The 22,356-nt window shown below is 34.3% G+C and overlaps 1 protein-coding gene and 2 long non-coding RNA genes across 4 annotated transcripts in view; 1 reads left to right on the top strand and 2 right to left on the bottom strand.

Annotated features, from left to right (window-relative positions):
• The first annotated feature begins 430 nt into the window (after positions 1-430).
• On the top strand, positions 431-4,681 carry LOC147388966 (uncharacterized). The gene is made up of 4 exons (XR_015170830.1): positions 431-865; positions 2,041-2,161; positions 4,163-4,243; positions 4,366-4,681. It is a non-coding gene; the product is annotated as an uncharacterized LOC147388966 (long non-coding RNA).
• A 1,332-nt stretch (positions 4,682-6,013) lies between these two features.
• LOC147388964 (GEM-like protein 5) overlaps positions 6,014-22,356 on the bottom strand; it is a 58,253-nt gene continuing 41,910 nt past the window's right edge. Inside the window, exons 2-3 of the mRNA XM_086418727.1 lie at positions 7,372-7,646; positions 6,014-6,428 (exon numbers count right to left, since the gene is read on the bottom strand). Coding sequence (XP_086274853.1) covers positions 6,213-6,428; positions 7,372-7,605 — 450 coding nt within the window. The 5' untranslated portion in view covers positions 7,606-7,646 and the 3' untranslated portion in view covers positions 6,014-6,212. The remainder of the gene's footprint in view (positions 6,429-7,371; positions 7,647-22,356) is intronic.
• LOC147388965 (uncharacterized) lies at positions 9,421-14,066 on the bottom strand. Of its 2 annotated transcripts, none has more exons than XR_015171031.1 (3): positions 13,768-14,066; positions 10,748-12,074; positions 9,421-10,623 (listed from the first exon to the last, which is right to left on the bottom strand). It is a non-coding gene; the product is annotated as an uncharacterized LOC147388965 (long non-coding RNA). The 2 variants fall into 2 exon arrangements; XR_015171030.1 differs by lacking the exon at positions 13,768-14,066 and adding an exon at positions 12,218-13,718.

Here is a 22,356-nt window from a genome sequence, read left to right as displayed (position 1 = left end):
AGGTTTTAGCAACGACCACCGACGTCACTATATCCCTATTTTACTATAGTGCAGCCTTCCATGGAACTCACAAATTAAAATTTAGAATTCACTACGTGAAAACTTAAAAATTCGACATAAAAAATTGAAGGGCCAAGGCCCACCAATTTTAGAAACTGAATTTTGACGGTCTAAGACCGTCGAAATTCTTGATGATCCCAAATTTGATGGCTTAGAGCTATTGAATTTCTCTCATCTTTAATTAATTTGACAGTTTTGGCCCGTCAAAAAAAAAATTTTGACAGTGAAAAATTCGACGCCAACTCGACCTCTTCGTCCGTCAAATTTGGGTTTTTTTCACATTGTGATTCAACAGTAATAAAAATAAAAAAACTAAAAAAAAAAATAAAACAAAACATTTTACATGAATTTTTCAAAGTTCATAGAATTTTTTCCTCTACAACTATGTGACATTGGATCATGTTATTAGATGCCACAAGGTGAGGTCAACAATCTTTGGTAAGAGTTGAAATCTTACTAAGTTAGAAAAGCTAGTCGGACTCTAAAGATTTCTGGGCAGAGGACATGTAGACAGGAGATTGTTGTGTTTTTTTCACATGCCAAATGGCAGGTTCAGTGCTGTGAGCAAAATATTACTCCCCAACCCCGAATTACTCTATATGACCTGTTGCATTTATGGGAGGTAGTTGCCACCAAGCTCCTACATTTTTCTTCTTTATAAGGAACTTTTGGATCCAACAAAACCCTAACCCTAACCCTACTCCTTAGACTTAACTTTCTCCAAGATTCACATCTCACGCCCAAACCCTAACCTGTTTCTTCTTCTTCTTCTTCTGTCTTAACCACTTTGAGTAATATTTCCATGGTGAGTCGTTGCTTTGGTCGGATCTATAGTCTTTTAATGTGATTGAAAGTCTCATTGTTGTGTTTCATTGATCTGTTATTTAATTCCTGTAATACCTTAGTGCTAAACCTGATTTGGCTTATAATGTGTAAAAATTAGTCTACTTTTCAATGATTTTTCAAAATTATATTTTAACAAAGAGATTTGGATTTTCTTAAAATTTTCATTCTCGGTGATGGGCCGATTTTCTTGCCTTTTGATCTATTCTCATTTGTTTTCAAAAGAAAAATATTAGGGTAAATTCCCATTTCGTGAGCTGAATATGACGAAATTCCGATTCTGGCCCACTGATTATTTTAATTCCCCAAAACATGATGATCTTGCTAGTTTAAAGTAGTGAGATCGCTGCTAATCAACGATATCGCCACTTTTACAATCAGTGAGATTGTCACTTCACATGTCTCAAATGCTTCTTTCACTGTTTTCAGTCTAGATGTTTGTGTTTAACTGAACTATTTCTTAATTCCTGTCCTACCAATGAATCTTGAATCCGATTTAGCAGATTCAAGTGTTCAAATTAGGTTGAAAAATTAGAACTTTGACTGTTAAGATATAATTTAACTCTCGATTAGGGTTTTAATAAAAAAAATATCTGTTAGCTATATCCAAAAAAATCTCCTCTTACTCTAATAAATTAGTTATGGGAAACAAACACAGTGTCAAATGTCTTTAGATGTGGAACTATCTAGCAAAGATGCAGTTTGATAATGCGTAGGCTCTCTAGTTTTTAGGATCATGATCTTAGACACCAGTTTTAAATTTATTTCCTTTCTAAATTACTTGGATCAATTACTATTCCGTGAGCTGAAAATGAGTTATTTACGATTCCTGCCACTTTTCATTTTAACAACCTAAACGTGAACAATCACATTTTCGTTAAAAAAAAAATTCTGAACAAGTGACTATTTCATAGCTTTAAAGGGAAAATTTTGCTGGTTTAAAGTGAAATTGTCACTTTAAACCAGCAAAATAGTCCTTTAAAAACCACTGAATTCATTATCGCTCACGTTTAGGTAATTAATATGAACAGTGAACTGGAATTGTAAATTCGTCAAAAGTTGAACACTATTTTGTAAATATCTATATTTACTTTTTAATTGTTGAAAAGTGAAATATTTGTTAAATTGTGTTTGTAGGTCAGTAGATGGATATCTTCATAAAATCCTTTAAGATGATAGGGCTAAATTGGATGATCAACACTACAATCAAGAGGTCACTGCTCCGATCCCGATTTATTAACAAACAGAAGGTCAACAGGTACTGTTCCTTTCATTCAAATTGCTGTTGTGTGGTGGATGTCTTCTGAAACATTGTTTTATGCACTTGTGGAATCTGACAGCATCATTAGCTGAATGAGATCATGAGAACCTGGATCTCAAAGAATTCACAAGTGCTACACTTCGTGGCGATGCTCATGCATTATGAGTACTTTCTTAATCTTCTTGTTTCTTGTTATTTTCTGTCAATATTCTGTAATTGTATTTTAAAGCATTTTTTAATCTAATTTTTAAAGTATAGGTTTCTAATATTTCATTTTAAAATTTCTGTTTTTACCAAAGTATTATAAAAAACCGGAACCCAGAACCGAACCAAAGCCAATTAAAACTCAAAATACTCAGACTTGGTTCAGTTTTGATTTCGATTTTTTCTAAAAATCATAACCAAACCCGAATTATTAGGTTTCGTTCTAGTGTTCGCAAAACTTGACATAGATAAATATCTCAGCACTGTTTTATAATGATGACTTACCCTATGACACACTAAGTGATATTGCATTTAAAACGACTATGCAATTTCTCTAAAAATGACTGCCTAAATCGGTTCTTGAAATCAAGGACACATATGTATCTCCTACCAATATTAAATACCATGCTTTTGTTTTTAGGATTTTGAGCTAACTATCATTTTCTTAATTATTGAGTCACATAAAATTTAGTGGAACTTTGATAGGATTTTGAGCTAACTATCATTTTCTTCAGATAGGTTCCTTGACGAAAGTAGAAATTTTTTTTTTTTTCTTTTTAGAAAGAAAAGACCTAATTAATCCTATCAAACTTTAGGTCAGCAGTGGTAGCAACCATTAAAGATTGGGGTAAGCTAAAGAAGAAACCAAGTCTACCAACTGAGGACCCTACACGTGCAAATGATAGCAAGACGCTTGGGCAGGCATAGAGTTTGGCTAATTTGAGCGGTCGTGTGAATGTGACAGAAGATCCATCAGATACCAAAAAAATAGATGAGATGGATCTGGAGATGGAAGATGCAATTCTTCAAGAACTAATTGAAAATCCATTAGACCGTGATCTTGAAATTACAAAACAAGGTGAAGCTGTGATAGAATATTTGGCTTTGCTAGCTTCTACAGGCAATAATTAGGAATATTCTTTCTTCCCAATGAGAAGTAAAGAACCTAACTATAACTGCAAATTATATTCTCTATAACTGGAATGTTCTGTCATACAATTTTAGTTATACTTAAATTGGATTTGATGTTTGTGATATTGATTATCTTGTTTTTTTCTTTCTTTTTTTTTTTTTTTTTTGGTAAGTATTGATTATCTAGTTTCCCTTTTATAAATATTGATTACCTTGTTTCTTAAGATTAAAAAAAACATGGTTTTGACAGTACTTATAATATATGTTAGATACAAAGAGAATGGGTATGTAAACAACTAAAAGAAACAAGGTCCATAGGTATTCTTGGATGATTTGCACTGCAATCATGAGGTCATTAGTCCGGCCCAAGGTCCATAGGTATTCTCAGATAAACTGTTACAGCTAAATCTTTAAAAATATGAATATATCATTTTCTGTTTGTCATTCATTATCATAAATCATTGAAACATATCGAAAGTTACATTTAAATCTTTGAAATTCTAAGTATATCGCTTTGCATTCTTGATCCATAATCATCAACCGTCTGAGTGGATCATAATCATTATGCAAAAACTCAGGTAAATTACAAGATGTGAAAAAATGGGACTGAGGAAGTCCAAGAAAATATAATTCAGAGAGGGTTTTCAAAGAAAACACTTGACCAGGATATTTTGGTATAATATTACGTTTAACTATAGTAAATGGTCCATTTTGATCTATTACTTTTATTTCAAGTTGTTTAGGAGATCAACTAACACTCTTGGGATATTTTCCCATTAAAAAAAAAAAGAAAAAACAATAGTATCATTTAACATTATTATTTTCATTGCTTAAGTTTAAAATTAAATTTTTATTTTAAAATAATTTTTTAATTGTATGCAGTGAGATCCAACCTCTTTTGAGAGATAGAGAGAGAGAGAGAATTCCCCTAATCTCGAAACTCTCATAGTTGATATTCATGAGGTATCAACTCCCATCCATGCCATATGTGTTCAAACCTTCCCAATTCTAAGCTCTTAATTTGTTCGTTGATTACTTACATTCTTTTAACATTTGAACTTTTTGTTTTTGTGTTTTTCTCTTAGGCTTTCAACATGAAAGGGGAAAATTCAAGATCAAATAGGATGATATTAGCGTTCCCAATTGACCATGTGAAGATGGCTAAGATCCTTCACTTTTATCGATCAACAAAGACTATTGGGTTCAGGCATCAACGCATTTGAGATCTGATACTCTAGTTTTCATTTATGTCTAAATTTTAAGGAGAGACCTCCAAGCTATAATTAGAAAATTCAAATTGAGGTAGTTATCACCATTGAAGAGAATGCTACATTTTGTAGATATAAATATTTGTAAGTTTACCATTTTTAGTTAGTATATCTGGCCTGGTTCTACCTATAGGAGGGGTGCTTGGACTTCTAATCCCTAGTATAGTGAAAATGTCGCAATTCGGGAATAATGCGAAAAAGTTAATAGTAAAATTATATTAAATAAATTATAAGTTTGCAACAATTGTAAAAGCAGATAAATAATTAATTGAGATGAATGGCATAATCGGCGAATCGTGGAATAACCTGAAAGAGACAAAGAAAGTTGTGAGTGAAAATTGCTTTATTAATTCTATATATATCCCACTTGTCAAAACCCTAGATCCCACCCCCTCTGCCCCTCCCCTTCCCCCACCCCTGCCCTTTTCATCCTTTAAAGCCCTTGAAAGCAAGAGTTTTTAGGTAAAAAACAAGGGTTGTCTTCGGTTATTTTGTGCACAATGGGTGTAAAGAAGAGTTACAATATAGAAATTGAGTTAATAATCAAGAGAGTTTCTATTGCCACACAAACTTTTTCTAATGCCACCACATGTATACTTATATACAATTGATTTTAATTTCAACTGTTCCGATCTATGCTACTAAAAGTTTGAATTACAACATCACTCCATCATGGAGACATACAATGTTCATTCGAGACATCGAAGAGCTTAAAACTAGTTTCTCTAGTGTTAACTTTGAGTTCCCTTGGCACGAATCGAGCTTAGCTACAAATTAGTTAGCAAGAAAGTGTGTTTTATTGCTAAATGACTTGGTTGTGTTAGATGTCTCTAATATTCCTGACGAGCTATCTCGGATTTTGTTAGAGGACTCGTATTATACATTTTTGAGATTTTAGCTCCTTTTTAAATGAATAGGGTGGGGCCTTTCATAGCCCCTACATACCGATAAAAAAAAGTATGCTAATTTTGTTGTGATTTATTTACATATGAAATTGTAGACACCCCATTTTTGTATCAATTTAATTCGACAATTATTTACCCGGTTGCCGTGAATTCCTAATGATGAGCGCTAAGAACTCGAAGGCTTGTGAGTATTGTCCCTGTTTCATTCCGTTTCTTAAAACCGTTCCAAATCTGCATTCATATAACAAAAAAAAAAATACCTTAAGACATCGATTTAAAATCTGATGTCGATAGACTGATGTCCTAAGTCTGCAACTTTAGACATCGGTTACAAACCGATATCTCCAGTGGTCATAAACCGATATCTAAAGTTTTTTTTTAAAAATTAATTTTTAATTTTTAATTTTTTTTTCTACACACCTATTACCAGCGGTCAAATTAATTTTCATTTCTGCCATGACCAAAATAGCTGTTATTGGTCAAAAAAAATAGGGCACAAAACAATGGAGAAGTAAATTATTTTTAAACTGCATTATAGATCTGACATTTACATACACAAACCATCATTTGGATACCTTTTCTTCCTTCTCATGCTGCAATTTCTTTTTTTCCTTCTTTTGGTGTAATCTGTAAATTTGACATTTCAGAAAATTTATGGAATCATATAGTCATAGCAAAGAAGAGACTAGATAAGGTCGTACAAAAATGGAGAAAAAAACTGTGATCATAATTAATCAAGGTCGTAAAGCTACTCCTCTGTTAACCAACTACTGGTGGTTCTATTGCTATTTGGTGTGCTTGGAATTCTGTTTTACTGTCTGAGAGATGACCACAAGCTTTCTCGTAATTAACGAAACCCATGAACCAAAATTCGTGATCGTTGACCACCGTTGATAGCTGGATGTACCTCTCTGATTGATTTTCTTTCATGCTCACTGGGGTTATGGCCCTCAACTTTCCCAAAGGTATCATGACCTGTTCAAAGAAAATTAATGTCATTTTCACATAATATTTCCCGAATGTGTTGTATACATTTTAATTTTCAAGAGTTGTTAAACTGATGGACTTGATTTAGTTGTTATGGACCAGATTTGGGTTGGGTAAGTATCTATCCAAGCCCATCTTTGAATATAATGGGCCCTAAAACTTCTTTATCTAAAACTGGTCACATAAAATCATAATGGGCTTGTCTATAAAAGCAATGCAGAAATGGTGCTCGTTTGGGAACACAACCCAGACCTTTATGGTAGGAGGGCTACCAATGAATCAGGTCAGATCCAAAACTCGATTCGATCCAATAACTCTGGATCCAGATTAAGGATGTGAGTTCCAATAAGGACCCAATCACATAACAAATTGATTTTGGATAAATCATCCCTGCTGTGATGGTGATCCGATCCAAACATGTGCTTGAAATATATAACGATGTATATTGTATGTTGAGGAATGCGAGCATCCAGAAAGACAATACCTCATGAGGAGGTTTGTATTCTCCAACACTTTCACTTTTCAATAATACCTTTATTTATTTTATCTTTTAGTGAAACAGATAAGGATATGTTGATCTTTTAAATAAGAGTCGTGTTAGGGTGACATAAAGGGAGACACAAGGGTGACAAAAATATGTGGTGCTGTGCACATTAATGTAGATGCTTTCCTCGAGATACGAGTAAAACATATCTACAGTTATGTGCACGCCACCACATCATTTTTGTCAGCTTAGTGTCTCGGTTTGTGTTCGGATTATGATTGAACAAGATTAGACCAATATTATATTGGATCGAGAGTGGATCTTAAAATAATAGATCCAATTGGGTCTGGGTCAAATAAATTTATTTTATCGGATTGGTACCGATTTAGTACGAATTAGATCCGAATCCAATCCATTTGATAGTAGTAGGAAAACATTTTATCTTACCTTATAATAACCCCAAGTCTGCTGACCAGACGGTGCAGTGAAGGACAGTGGACGATTACTGCAGAAAGCCACGTGAATGTTCGACAGATACAGAGTTCTAGCTACTGGTCCTGTCGACGTGGACAGATAACAAGCGAACCTCCGCTTTAGTTTCTCGTTCGGGTCGGTTGTAAAAATCTGTTTATGAAGAGATTCGAATCCACCACCTGTTATTGCCTTAGCTGTCAGGCCCATCTTCCCCCATGCAGCACCCGATACGGATGAACCCGATTTAACTGAAAAAAACAAAAAAACATAATTCTTGTTAACTAGTAGGTGAAGGCAAGTTTTGAATATGATCCAACGGTATTTGGCTCAATTCTTGTCAAAAGAATTTATCGACTTTTAGGACTCAAACAAATAAACAAGAGAAAGGAAGAAAGAAACAAAGTAACTAAATCAAAAGAGAGTGAGAGTAGATAGGATAACCAACCTTCTTATCAATGTAATCAACCCAAAACCTCGCTACAGCTCTCTTGTATGGATCACTGGGCAATAAAGGAGATTTATCTTTCCAAACCTCATCTATGTATTCAAGTATAATGGAAGATTCACAAATGGGTTTTCCATTGTGGATCAAAACAGGTATCTTTTTGTGAATTGGGTTCATCTACAAAAGTAGAGGACTCTTGTCTTCAAGATTTTCATCCTTCTTTTCATATTTAATCCCCTTTTATACCGAAAGTTTTGTAAAATTCATAGTTTAATTTTCATATAATATTTCATTCATTTATTGTTGAGAATAAGTTTTGAACTCAAGACCTCTTGAGTGTTTTATTGTAAAAAGTAGTACTTTCCTTTTTTGGTGAAACATAAAAGAACTCTTTTCTTTTTCCTTTTTTGTTTTACTTTACTTTATTGGTTTTGAAAGTTGTAAAAACATCTCTTATTTCTTTAGTCCCACATCGGGTAAATACAAGGAAAGTTCTCAACTTATTTATGATCCCTCTCTCTTTAATGCTTGAGTGTGAGAGAGATAGAGACTGGGCCTCGCGCGCACATGGAGGCCCAAGGCACTATGGAACTGTAGCTCATTGAGTTGCTGTTTATAAAATAAGTTTTTTCCGTTTTATTCAAGTACAGAAAATAAGGTTTCAACAAACCAGAATTAGAATTTCTCCAACAATCACTTGCCCAGAAATCCAACAAAACTAATTCATTTGTCATTGTTAGAAATATGCGAATTTTAACAACTTGGAGTGGATAACAAGAATTAAGTGATGCTTGCAGAATGGTATATCTGCAACTCATTCTACGAGCTTGAGACTGCAGCTATCGCCATGGTACCAAACATAATACCAATAGGCCCATTAATTGCGAGCAATAAACTAGGGAATCTCTAGCCCTAACCTCGTTCCTTAACTATACTGAGGCATTTTTTTCCCCTCATATTTTGGTTATTGGGGCAAAAGAATATAGACATGGACTCATTCATCCTTTCTCTGTTTACAGTTAGATAGTTAGGGATAAAATTTATATGATTTTCTTACAGGCATACATGAGCATAATCGATGTAAAATTTTTTATTTTCATTTTATGTATTCTTAAAATTGGGTTGCACCAGATGCCAAAAAAAAATGCGACCCCGATTTGCATTTCCCCAAAGAAAAACAAATCTAGAAATAATCATTAACCCTTAAAACAAGAAGTCTAAATCAATGTTTTTTCTGATAAGCTCAGTTTTCAGAATATTTCTAATTCCTTATTTAGATAATCTATTGGGATAATAACTAAATCAGAATGTATTTTTATCTTATACTAAACTACCATGATGAGTTAAGTATTTAGTGCATGAAAGAACAGAAAAAATAAAATTTAGAATTGCTCAACAAAGCAGAAATTGTATACCTGATAAAGGAAGTAACCAACATAGCTCTGAGTGTGTGTCAAGATCGATTTCTCTACTTAAATATCCATTAATGTAACATTTGTTGATTTAGAGAAAAATCAACATTTAATTAGGGGATGTGCATAGAACCTGATTTGGCTTAGGGTCTCCCTCAAAGTTGATTGTTCTAAAATAGTTAGGAAACAAACCCGTTTTTTGGATGGTCACGATTTTACCCACTTAACCATTACAATATCAATGATTTCATACAACTCACCTACCTTATCAACATGTACAAGAAAAGTAAAGTAATATATGTTTTGGTTCATAAGGGATTGTTCAAATAAATCGAGTTTAGATGACACCAATAACATGCAAAAGAGGATGCCTAAACAATTTGAACCCCATTTTTACTGAAAAAATTACTATCAACTTTTGAAAATTAAACAAATAAAAGGAAAAACTTACAATGATAGCGATATTGCTTACACCATGGAGTTTCAAAATACTCCAGAATCAAGCAAAACATCATCATCATCTATAAGTGAGGTAACAGTTGCCACCACAAGCCTGCAAAAGATCAATCATTCTTTCATTTTAGAAACAAACTGATCTTAGAGAGTGAGAGAAGATCTACCGCCCATCATCTTAGAAACTCAATTTTTAACATTAAATTTTATTCTTACTTAGCATCAACCTTTAGCTCATCTTCTTTGTCTTGTTTTGATGATACAATGCTTTAGTTAATAAAAAAAAGTGGAAGCCATTAGTAGACCAAATTGATGACAACTATAGCACACGTAGGCTGTAGCACCTCTCCCAATATTTCCTGGTGACTACCAAACAATCAGACCAAATTAAAAATGGCTAATTTACCAAAACATGCACCCTGATTTGTTGATAATTTAATCAGCTCATTTTTAAGATTTCTCTACACACATTAGGAAAAAATGTTCAAGTTTAATATAAGAAGCTCAAGGTAACTATAATACGAAATTTTAATGACCATTGTGAGAACATTATATCATCATCCACTGGTAGGGCTTATGCACAACTTATGGCGCCTTTTATAGTTGATTCTTCGAAGAAAATTGTTTGAGGTTATTGTCGAATGCTCTAATTAATGCATTCTCATATTTTCATGGAATGTGTGTGGAAAGAGAACAAACCAGTTAAGCATGATCGATGTTTTCTAGACTGTGAATTGATCAAAGTTGAGCTCTCTGGTTCTTTAGAAGTTGACCCCTCTAAAAAATCGCACTTTCCGACAATGACACAAGTTCCCCATAGTATGGTCAAAAGAAAAATCGTGGATCCGGCCAACGAGCCAACTCCCGTCAAGACCTGTGCTTGAGCAATTTCCTTATGCATAGAAATTCCAGTCACTGACCAGAAAAAAACTATATTAGAAAGTCATTTTCAATTAATCTTTGAGAAACATACGGAGAACTAATACCATATCATTGTTCCAATAGAAATAATACAGAGGATATATCCAATAAACATTACCTTCAATCCATCTAGGTATGCTCCACAAAACGATATTCCTCTCTTCCCTTGGATTCCATCAAGCTCAAGAGACGCTTTTGAGGCACCAACCGATGGAATAGGATGACATGTTGATCATTTAAACAAGGTATGTTCTTGTGTCACAGCTTCCTTCAATAGGTGTAAAGGGTAGGGTAGCATTTTCTAGCACACCACGGTGGTTGTGGTCTCAGATTATAGAGCTGACTGAAATTACTTGAATTTAGCATCCTGAGATGACTTGGATGAGTCAAATTGGTTTACTAAAAAATATATCTCTGTGACTAAGATGGCTCGGATGAATCAACAAAGACAGACAATCTGAGCTGGAGCTCTGCATAAACAAAGACAGCAGATTCTGACAATAGATGCATTGGATGGGTCCCCATATACTTGGTGAGGCTGGTGAATGTGGAAGCATTAACAAAGACAGTTTTGAAAGAGTTGATTTTAAAACTTGCACTAGTCTGAGATGAGTCAAATGAAATTTTCAGAATATTAGATAAGTCTGTGTGACATGCAAACCAGTGGAGGGAATCCTCTCAAACTTTGCCCAACTTGTCTTGGGTCTCGTACATACGAGATTTAAAACCAGAACTTGAACTTTAGAATTTTTGAGCTGAACTCTTCATTCAATGCCCCATATGAAGTCTGGAAGAAGAATATCTTAATAATGTCCTTGAATGAAAGAAGGATCCCAAGCTGCTATACAGGATGATATATAGACATAGGTTTACAGCTTCTCGGCAACGACTAATCAATTGAATGTGCTACTTATTAAATTCTGTCAATCTCAAGATGGTCCTCTTTGAAAAAGGGTAGTAGAGAAGCATGAACGGCCACCAATTCCGGTACCACCACCACGATGCTTAACTAACTCCGTAATGATACCATAACAATAATGATAGAAAGGTTTTTAAATTATCATTTCTTATGAGAAACTAAATAAATTTCCTCCCCAGGTGCTTCTCTTCTCGTATCCTCTATTGTTGAGCACACTGCACCCTTTGGGGACCACCATGGCCCTCCTCATCCTCGTCATAGACCTCCTGAGCCTAAGCTTGTACTTGTTTCCTCCTCATCTCCTCCTCAATGTTCACATCGTGGAGAGTCGTCTCCTCGCACTCATCCAACTCCATGTCTATCAACTGCATTGATGTCCTTGGTGGTAGCATTGTTTCCATCATCTTGCACTGCTCCATTGTCAGTGATTCGGGGAATTCAACTGTGATGTGGATGTAGAGCTTCCCCTTCATGAAGGGCCTCTGATACATCAGCATTCCCTCGTCATCAATTGCCTTGAATTGATCTGTTGTACAAATAATAGTGTCAACCCCATAAATTAATACCAGTATCCATCATCAAGGAAAACTATTATTACAAATATATAAAGAAAACATACATGAAATAAAATAAGGAAAGAAGAATACATGGAAGCATCATGAATCCTACCTCAAGCATAAGAATTTATAAAAAGCTGAGACTTCCCCACTATTATGCGTGCATGCTGTATCAAATACCAACTTATCTCACTGCATTTTTTTTTTAACTTATCTTTTAAGTTACTAACCTTATGGCCTAACCGAGGTTTTTGATTGAAATTCAAACTTATTCATATAATAAAAGTAAAGGAGAAACAATAGCCCAGCTATTTGTTTTCTATTTTTTCCATTTCATTAAAACCCAGCACGCATACTTGCTGTCCCACTTGCCATTTGTCTTTCCCTCTTGCTTATGCCACCTCTTAGATGTCTTGCACCTTTTGCTCACAAGCACAGCTGCTGCTCACATTCCTTTGAAGTGTTTTTTCAGATGTGCTTGCCATCTGTTGTCAATGTAGTAAGCCAAAATAGCTATTGCCACTTCTCACTACCCACAGCAGCACACACATATGCTCAGTCCACACTGCCACCAACTTCTTTCACATACAATAGTAGCCAGTTGTTGCCATTTCATGTCCACTATAGCAGCTGCCATTGTTTTTTTTTCTTTTCCGATCATGCCATATGGCTGGTCACAGCAACCCCATCTCACACCCTTACTTTGTTGCCAGCACACACATGGAGAACATGGAGGCATCTAAGCAATAGCAGCTTGAATGCGTACAACAGAATACAAACTATGTATCTAACCGAGTGCAGAATTTAAAAAACAAAAAACCTTGATGCTACTCTGATAAAATAAATAGACATGAAATTTAGAATGGTATTAGTTCTCAAGGAAGTAAAATATTGAAAGCTGGTTCTTCGGCTCCACCTGAAATCAATAGACATGTGCCACTCATCGCACATCAAGTAAGATCCAATAATCGACGGAGCATCTCTTGGGTACAAGTTAGATACAAGTTCATCCACTACTTTAATGTTACTCTGATGAAATAAATAGACATGAAATTTAGAATGGTCTTAGCACTCAAGGAATTAAAATATTGAAAGCTGGTTCTTGGCTCCACCTGAAATCAATGGACAAGTTCCCAAGACTTCGCTACAATCAGGGTCAACAAGCTCCCAAGCTCAAAGCTTGGCCTCTTTACTTTCACCACTTTCCATTCTCTTCAAAGAACTTTTTCACCCACTAAATGAAATCTTTGTCGCATGGAAATCTAGAGAATGATAAGTTTTTTTGTCATCTTCCTCCCAAAAATCCATCCTCACACACTAGTTTAAAGGACCATACATCCAAAGGAAACCACAAAAGATAAATTTATGTCTCATTTAGAACAAAACAACTAAAAATGTTTGATTTTCAGATATAAACCATAAAAGGTAGAGAATAAAAGGTAAAATGCTTGAAATTAGGACCATACATCGAAAATCGATAGGAATACATCGAAGAGCTTCAATTTCGTAAAAAAAATTAATGAATTCTACTCAAATTGGGCTTTCCACTACTAATGATAAAGCAAGAACAACAATTGAAACTCAAAATTCTATCCAAAAAAATTTAAAAATTTTAAAAAATAGAAAACTATATGAAAGATTTTCACAATTAGAGAACCGTACCTTGAAGATTTGTAGAAATTCTCAAATAGAACTTTGAAATCTCAAAAGGAAACCAATTTGAGAAAAGCCCTGCAACAAAACCCTAGAAAAAGTTCCTTCTACACTTGTGCACTGAGGCTGGTCGAGATAAAGATGGAGTATCGTAGGGTTTGAGGATTTGAGAAATAGAAGAACACTTGATGTAAATCGAAGATGGTGCTTCGTCAGGGTTTGAAAAATAGAGATCAGATGTGAAAAGTCAAAGATCCCTTGATGGAAATCAAAGATGGAGCTTCGTTAGAGTGTGAGAAACAAGAACCAGATGTAAGAAATCGAACAACACACGATGGAAATAGAAGATGGAGCTTCGTTAGGGTATCTGTCTCACCATTCATTCCGGTTCGAATGTGAGATCTAATGGTTTCTCTCGAGGTTGCTGATCTAAAATTGATATTAAGAAACGGTCTTCAATGGAGAAACAGCTTTAAATCGTTTTTGATTTGAAACGGCTGCAAGTCGTCTCAAAGTTTTGTTCCTAATTCGACATTTTCTTGTAGTGCATAATCATCAATCGTCTGAGTAAATCATAATCATTATGCAAAAACTCAAGTAAATTATAAGATGTGAGAAAATGGGACTGAGGAAGTCAAAGAAAATATAATTCAGAGAGGGTTTTTCAAAGAAAACACTTGATCAGGATATTTTGGTTTAATATTATGTTTAATATTAGGTTTAATATTTTGGTTTAATATTACTATTATTTCAAGTTGTCGTGGGGATCAACTAATAGTCTTGGGATATTTTCCCACTTTTAGAAAAAAAAAAACAATAGTATCATTTAACATTACTATTTTCATTACTTAAGTTTAAACTTCAATTCTTATTTTTAAATAATTTATTAATTGTATGCAGTGAGACCCAACCCTTTCGAGGAATCCAAACTACTAACAAAATATGAGAGAGAAAGAGAGAGAGAGAGAGAATTCCCCTAATCTCGAAACTCTCATCATTGATTTTCATGAGGTGTCAACTCCCATTCATGCCCTATGTGTTCAAACTTTCCCAATTCTAAGCTCTTAATTTGTTTGTTGTTCTTTTAACATCTTAACTTTTTGTTTTGTATTTTTCTCTTAGGCTTTCAACATGAAAGGGGAATAAGATGATATTAGAGTTTTTTTTTTCTTTTTGATTGATAAGCTAGGGTTAAAGGGACCCCACCCTAAAAACACTACTAACGAGTGTAGATACAAGTTAAATCTTCCTCAACAATTGTCAAAAGTTCTTGAGGTACACTACACATTTCTTCAATAACAAAAAAACCATCTAACTAAGTACCTAGTTTCGCTAAATAATCCGCTGCCCAATTTGTTTCTCTCCAAAAAAATTCAAACGTGTAGTCCACAAAGAGTTATCTCTGTTCTGCAATTTCCATGACATAACGATTTCATTTTTTATGCATTTGATTGAATATAACGAATCTAAAGAAATCTGAATTCGTTTCAATCCTGTCGCTCTTGCATATCTCATCGCCTCTAATATTTCTTGAAGCTCTATTTGAATATTGTCATTTGTAGAAATATTACTCCAACTTGCAAAAAGCATTGAATCAACGTTACTTTTGCCAACAAATCAAAATCCCGACCCCTGCAATGATTGTGTTTCATCTATGTTAATCTTCACCAAGTTCTCCTATGGATTTGACCAACATATTTGTTTTGTAGCTGAGTTAACAATTGAATAGCAATAGCTCCAATTGTTTAAAATCTGCACATATATTTGCATAAATTTATCCTCAATTGATAAACCATCAAACCGATTTTTTATCTCCTCGCCAACCTACTTCAATACAACTTCTTTTGGGCCTTTAATGTTAGCGAAATTCTTTGATTTCTTTCCTTTCAACAATAGTAAACCACTGCACAAAAGGATACATAAAGCATTTGCATTATCTGTTTACACTTAAATCACACTCTTGATCACCTATACTTCATCTTCTATTGATCCCATTATGAAATTTCCTAGACCCTTTCCAATATATGGTGAAGAGGAGTACGATTAGTAAATAGGGGATTTTCTAAGAATTGGGAGTCTAGGAACGAAAAATAACTCCAAATGAATCTGGATCGATTTACGGATGAGAGAAATGGGTAAGGAGTCGCCACCTAGTTAAGGTCTAGGAACCAAAAATAACTCCAAATGGATCTGGACCGATCCACAGATAAGAGAAATGGTAAGGAGTCACCACCAACCCGATCAGATTATGGGTTTTGGAAGGTGTTAGGCAGCAAACCAGCCCAATCAAGATGATCGATCTCTACTACAATCAAAAACTATCCTATGGTCAGCATACAAAGATTAAAGTCAAATTAAGGTCTAATCATCATCAATTATATCGAATTTGCTAAACAAATATTATGGCTAAAATTCTCTAATCATTTAAATAACTCCTCGAATTTCACATAAAATGGAAAAGACTTTGAAAAAGCCCTATTCCTATCGTATGTTATTGCTCAATTAAAAATCCACATGTGCAAATACTTTTAAAACACTACGAAAATTAGGGCTTTTAGAGGCCTCTTATTTTGGGTGATTTTCTTGAAGGGTCGGGATAAGAAAATGAAAAGGGCTTTTGGAGGCAGTTTCGTTGGAAACGTTGTGGAAGAACAAAGAGGTAGATCGATTGGAGGCGTTTTCACACCGACGGGTCTAGGAAAATGCCTCAAATTTCAGACCAATAGGTACATTTTTCAAAAAACACCGCACAAACCAGATTAGAGAGGGTGTTTATTGGAAAAAGCCACAAAATCCATATCAACATGCCATTTGTTAAGGAAAAGTCTTTTTGTGTTTTGGCGTGATTCATTTTAATCTGTTTTCTTTTCTCGCGCGATCTGTTCCAGTTTTCTTACTTCAATCTGCTAGGGAGCTCTATCTCTCAAAATCATACTCTCTCTCGATCTATTCAAGCTGGAGGTTCATTAGATTTGTTTTTTTTTTTTTTTTTTTTTTTTGTTTTTTTTTTTTTTTTGAGCTCTTGATCTGTTCTAGTGTTAGGCCTTGAAAGCGCCCTCGATCTGTAGGGTGTGCAGATCCGCTTTTGATTTTTGAGGTTTGGGAGTCGTCACCTAGTTATTACGGTCTAGGAACAGAACATTGACCCTACAAAAATACAAATAACTAATCTACGAATAGAAAAACTATGGTCCGGGGATCACGTTACGGGGTTGGAAGGTGTTAGGCACCAACTCCGGCAAACGCCAGTCTCTACTATTTCTCAAAAAAGATTAGATTGCTAAAAGACCTAAAATAAATAAAAATAATAATAAAAAAAATTAAAAAAATTACCTTGATGATCGCAACAATGGTTCCCTCAAAACTGGTGGAGAGATTCCTTGCTTCGTTTATGTCACTAGATTCGCTTTTAATCTTCTAAGATGAAGTATTTTCTTCCTAGATCTGAGTGCTTTTTGAGTTTTTAATGGATTTTTAAGTGTTTTATAAGGGTTTTTGGGTGTTTTTTGAGCAAAAGTTGGGATTTGGGTGTTAGGTAAAGAATTAGGGCTTCAAAATTAAGGTTTGGGGAAGGCTAGAGAGACTTTTTTACCTACTTTTTCTAAGATTTATTTTTTCATACAAAAATAGGTTGTAGAGGTCTCTATTTATAGATATTTTTAGGTGTTTTTAGATAGAGTTAGTATCTAATTAGAATTCTTTTAGATAGAGTTAGTATTTGATTATAATTATTTTAAATAGAGTCAGTATTTGATTAAAATTATTTTAGATAGAGTTAGTGTTTGATTAGAATTCTATTAGAGTTAAGGTTTGACTTTGATCTTATCAGATTGATTAGGATTTTGACTTAAGTCTCACTTGATTGACTAGAATTTAGGATTTTGACTTAAGTCTTACTTGATTGATTTGACTTTAGGATTTTGACTTAAGTCTTACTTGATTGCTTAACGTAAAAAAAATTTAATTTTAGTTAGGATTTCATTTTACATTAATTAATGTTTTAGTTATTAATTTCAGAATTTTTAATTATTAAAATTATAAAATTACCGTTTTCCCCTCGGAGAGGACTTTTTACATTTTAAGTCATTTTCAATGTTCCAAGATGTTTTAGAATCAATTTTTTATAAGAAATTTAATGGGAATATTGATTTGTGTCATTTATGAAATTTTTTGTACTAAATGATCGTGAACTTTATGAGAGGCATTTTCGTAATTTTGTCAAATTTTATGAAAATTATTGAAATGATTTATTTGGTTTCGATTTGTTGTTTTATGTTTTTGAAAAGGTTTTCCTAAGCGTAATGTAAACTCTAGGGATGTTTTGAGGTTAGGGGTATTTTGATAATTTGATCATCTTTAAGTGATTTTTATCGTAAAGCTTCTTTTTGTCTGCAAGATGATGATTTCTATGTTTTTGGGATTATATTTTCCTAGCGTAGTGCGGTTTCTATAATTTTGTTAGTTTGAGATACCTTATCCGAATTTCTGAAAATATCTAGCAAGAAAATATAGCATTAGAATAATCATCCATCATTGGGAACCGTTACAATCGGTTTGACGAGTTGATTAATCAGGCGAGTACAAAAATTGGGGTGTCTACAGATGCCCCTCTTTGACAGAGGGTTAAAGCAAACTAAATAGTAAAATCTATTTCGGTAGATAATGCGATCTCCGAATGCCAAAACTAGTAACAGTTCAGTTTGCAGCCTGATTTAGCAATTCGTCATGGCATTCGGATCCTTGAGGGCGAGCTCTCCCCGAACTAAGATTTGTCAGGTCCTTGAGAACGAGTTCTCATTGACAGCGTCAGATCTTTGAATTTTTAAAAAATTCTCCTTGACTAACGAAATAAATGTGCTAGTACGTACACTTAAAATCTAAGATAAATTTCAAAGAGTTTAAGTGAGAACTGAGTAAAATCTGAGCATAAACTGGGCATAAATTGGGTATAAATTGAGCATAAACTGAGCATAATTCTGACAAAACCCTCGGCGGCATCTGAGCATAATTTTGAGAAAACCCTCGGTGGTCTGAGCATAATGTCGAGAAAACCCTCGACGGTATCTGAGCATAATTCTGAGAAAATCCTCTGTAGTATCTGAGTATAATTTCGAGAAACCCTCGGTGGTATTTGAGCATATTCTGAGAAAATCCTCGGTGGTATCTAAGCATAATTTCTAGAAAATCATCGACGGTATCTGAGCATAATTTTAAGAAAACCCTCGACGATATTTGAGCATATTCCGAGAAACCCTCAGTGGTATCTGAGTATAATTCCGAGAAAATCAAAGGCATCTGAGCATAATTCCGAGAAACCCTCAGCGGTATCTGAGCATAATTCCAAGAAAACCCTCGACGGCATCTAAGCATAATTCCGAGAAAATCCTCGGTGGTATCTGACCATAATTCCGAGAAACCCTCGGCAGTATTTGAGCGTAATTCCGAGAAACCCTCGGTGGCATCTGGTTGAATAAAACTGGGAAGGATGAAATGAATCTGGGAAAGAATGATCGAAAATGAATCTAGAAAAGAGTGATTGAATTTTTGAATGAATAGATCTGGAAAAAAATGATGGAAAATGAATCTGGAAAAGAATGATTGAATCTGGGAATGAATAGATCTATGGAAGAATGTTTGAAAATGAATCTAGAAAAGAATAATTGAATCTCGGAAAGAAAAAATGCCTTGTCTCTTATTCTTGGTGAAAAGGTAATGAGTTAATCTCTGGGCACAACCAAATATGAGATAAGAAACGCTTATGTTTGAACCTCGAAGTCTTTTAAAATTTTATGAATTTTAACTCATTTTTAACCTCAAGGGTTTTCCAAAAAAAAATTCTATCAAGAGGGTAACCTTAAATTTGGGGTTCCTATTATCCTTTAGGATTAACATTGATCAAGTTTGAGAACAAAATGTGCCTAGTTTGATAGGAAACATTGTATTGAACACATCTTGTAAAAATGCCCCTAGTATAAGGGGGAAACTACATATCAAAGAATAAAGAAAGTGCCCCTTGTATGTAGGTTTGGAATATTTTATTACTATAAGCACAATAAAGATTTAACTTTTAATTTTGATTGAAGATTTTGAGTCAAACTCAAGAAAACAAAATATTTTCTTTTGAGATTCATCATAGAATTAACCCTTCTCCCTTTGGTTTACTTAGGGAAGTAAAAATTTTTCAGATCAATCGTAGACAAGATACTTGTGGCTTCTGAGACTTTGCTTGGTTTAAGCTGAGTACTGAATTTGGTTATTTGGACTTTTAATATTTTGGCTCAGATCGCCTTTTTAGCTTTTCAACTCAACGAAGATTTTCTTCTATTTTTCTTTTTTGTTGCTTTAACTTTTGTCTAGATTGCCGTTTTAGGTTTTTAATTTAGCGAACATGTTCTAGTTTTTGCTTAGATCGCCTTTTTAGATTTTCGATCTAGCGAGCATTTTTCTTTTTTACTTTGCTCTGATTGTTGTCAAAGTTGTCCTTTCGGATTTTCAACCTTGCAAGTTTGCTTATTTTTTTATTTGCTCTATTCTTTTTTTAACCTATTCTTTTTTATTTGCTCTATTTATTGTCAAAGTTGTCATTTCGGATTTTCAACCTTGCGAGCTTGCCTTGATTTTTACCTAAATCACCTTTTCGGATTTTCAACCTAGTAGGCCCCATTTTTTCTTTTTCTTTCCTTCTGAACTTCTTGAGTTATTGTCTGATCATGTTTTACTACCTCCTTTAACTTTTCGTACGGTACTTAGGAGGACTTTCATGGGTAAGCTTAGGACTGGCTATAAAAATAAAGGAATTTTGAGGCTAAAAAATCCAAATGCCCCTTGTATGCCATTTTCTCTTAAATTTTCCCTTTTTCCTTGACTTTTCTACCCTATTTTGACAATATTTTAATTTTTTTTCGTAGGGGAATCTATATTGTTTTTTTTTTATGTGGTCAGGCCTGAACTAACTTCTCACGTTGCCTACATACCCCAGAATTTTGGGATCAGACCAAAACGTAATTCGAATTCTTCCCTCCCCTAGGTTAGGTGATCGAGCTAATAAAGAAAAATGTATTTTTTTTTAAAGGCTGCAAAGGATTGAGAAAGGAGATATTGAACTGGGTAGCAGGAAAATTGATTCGGCCAAAGATGGCATCCGTAAATGTAGTACCGCTTGATCAAGTCAAGGTTGGTTGGTTCTAGTAATTCGATTCCATCATGATCTTGAAGTCTGATAGATTTTCTCGATAATATTTCTTTGATGATGAACGGACCTCCCCAATTTGGTTTGAACTTTCCTCTAGGGTCAATGATATATACCTGATTATCTTTGAGTATCAAATCCCCGACTTGTAAGTGACAGGTTTTGATCTTTTTGGCAAATGCACAGGCGACTCTTCTTTGATAAGCCTGCACATGGTACAAAGCTCTTAGTCGTTTTTCTTCAATCAAATTTAATTCTTCATACCATTGACAAACCTTATTTACTTCTGACAACTGACTTTCCAACAAGACCCCGAGAGATGGGATTTCCATTTCAACTGGCAAGACTACTTCCATGCCATACACTAAGGAATAGGGAGTAGCTCCAATAGAAGATCGAATTGAAGTTCGATATGCCTATAGTGCAAATGATAATTTTTCTGACCAATCTCGATGTGATTGACATGTTTTCCTGATGAGTGTCTTCAGATTCTTATTGGCAGCTTCAATTGCTCCATTGGTTTGAGGACGATAAGGAGATGATTTATTGTGCGAAATTTTGAACTTTGAACATAAAGTAATGACTTAAGCTTTGAAGTAAGATCCATTATTAGATAATCAATTCAAAAAGTACCCCCATATTGGCTAATAATATGTGATTTGCAACTCAAGATGCAGTGGGGAGAGTGCTAATATATTTTCTAATATCTTCTTTGATTCCATCGATATAGATGAGTATCTATTCTGTGTTGAACAATAACCAAACTTGTACCTAACATACCCTCATATGATCACACGAACAAGTCTTTTGAAATTTTTGAGTGTTTCTTGCAAATTATTTTTTATTCTAAGGTTAATGACATTTGCTTTCTCGATTAAAGGTTGAACCCCGACTCTTATCTTCTTGTTCAGGAGAGAAATCTATCAAATTATTAGTTAATTCGTTAATACGCTCAAGGTATTCAAAAATTTCCTTTATTCAATCAAATTCAGATAGGACAACAACACTTTTATGACTCGACAAACTAACTCGATTCAACAGAAAAATTGTAGACTCGATCTAAAGAAAACATGATATTGATGAATTGAAAAAAAAACTTGATTGAAGACTCTTGAAAGACAATTACCCACACACAACGGACTTGACTATGGGCTGAGGACTCTGAATATTACTTACAACCAGCAGGATTGAGGTAATGTGATCTTCAGGGAACAACTGTGTAATTTTGAAGGATTCCGCGATCATTTTTTATTGTTGACTTGGTACTAACGTTTCTTCTAGTTGACCGGACTTACAACCCTTACTAGACGATGGCTGATTGAGCTTAGGTGCAATGATAATCCTGAAACCTTATCAAAGGTGGAGTAGGCTTTTAGTAATTAGAAATAGAGGTCCTTCTTGATGGCATT

The sequence above is a fragment of the Akebia trifoliata genome, chromosome 12 (assembly GCF_017979445.1).
Source record: "Akebia trifoliata isolate Shusen 1 chromosome 12, ASM1797944v1, whole genome shotgun sequence".
In the NCBI taxonomy this organism is placed as follows: Eukaryota; Viridiplantae; Streptophyta; class Magnoliopsida; order Ranunculales; family Lardizabalaceae; genus Akebia; species Akebia trifoliata.
The sequence above is the reverse complement of the archived record's forward strand: the minus strand, read 5'-3'. Positions and strand labels throughout refer to the sequence as shown.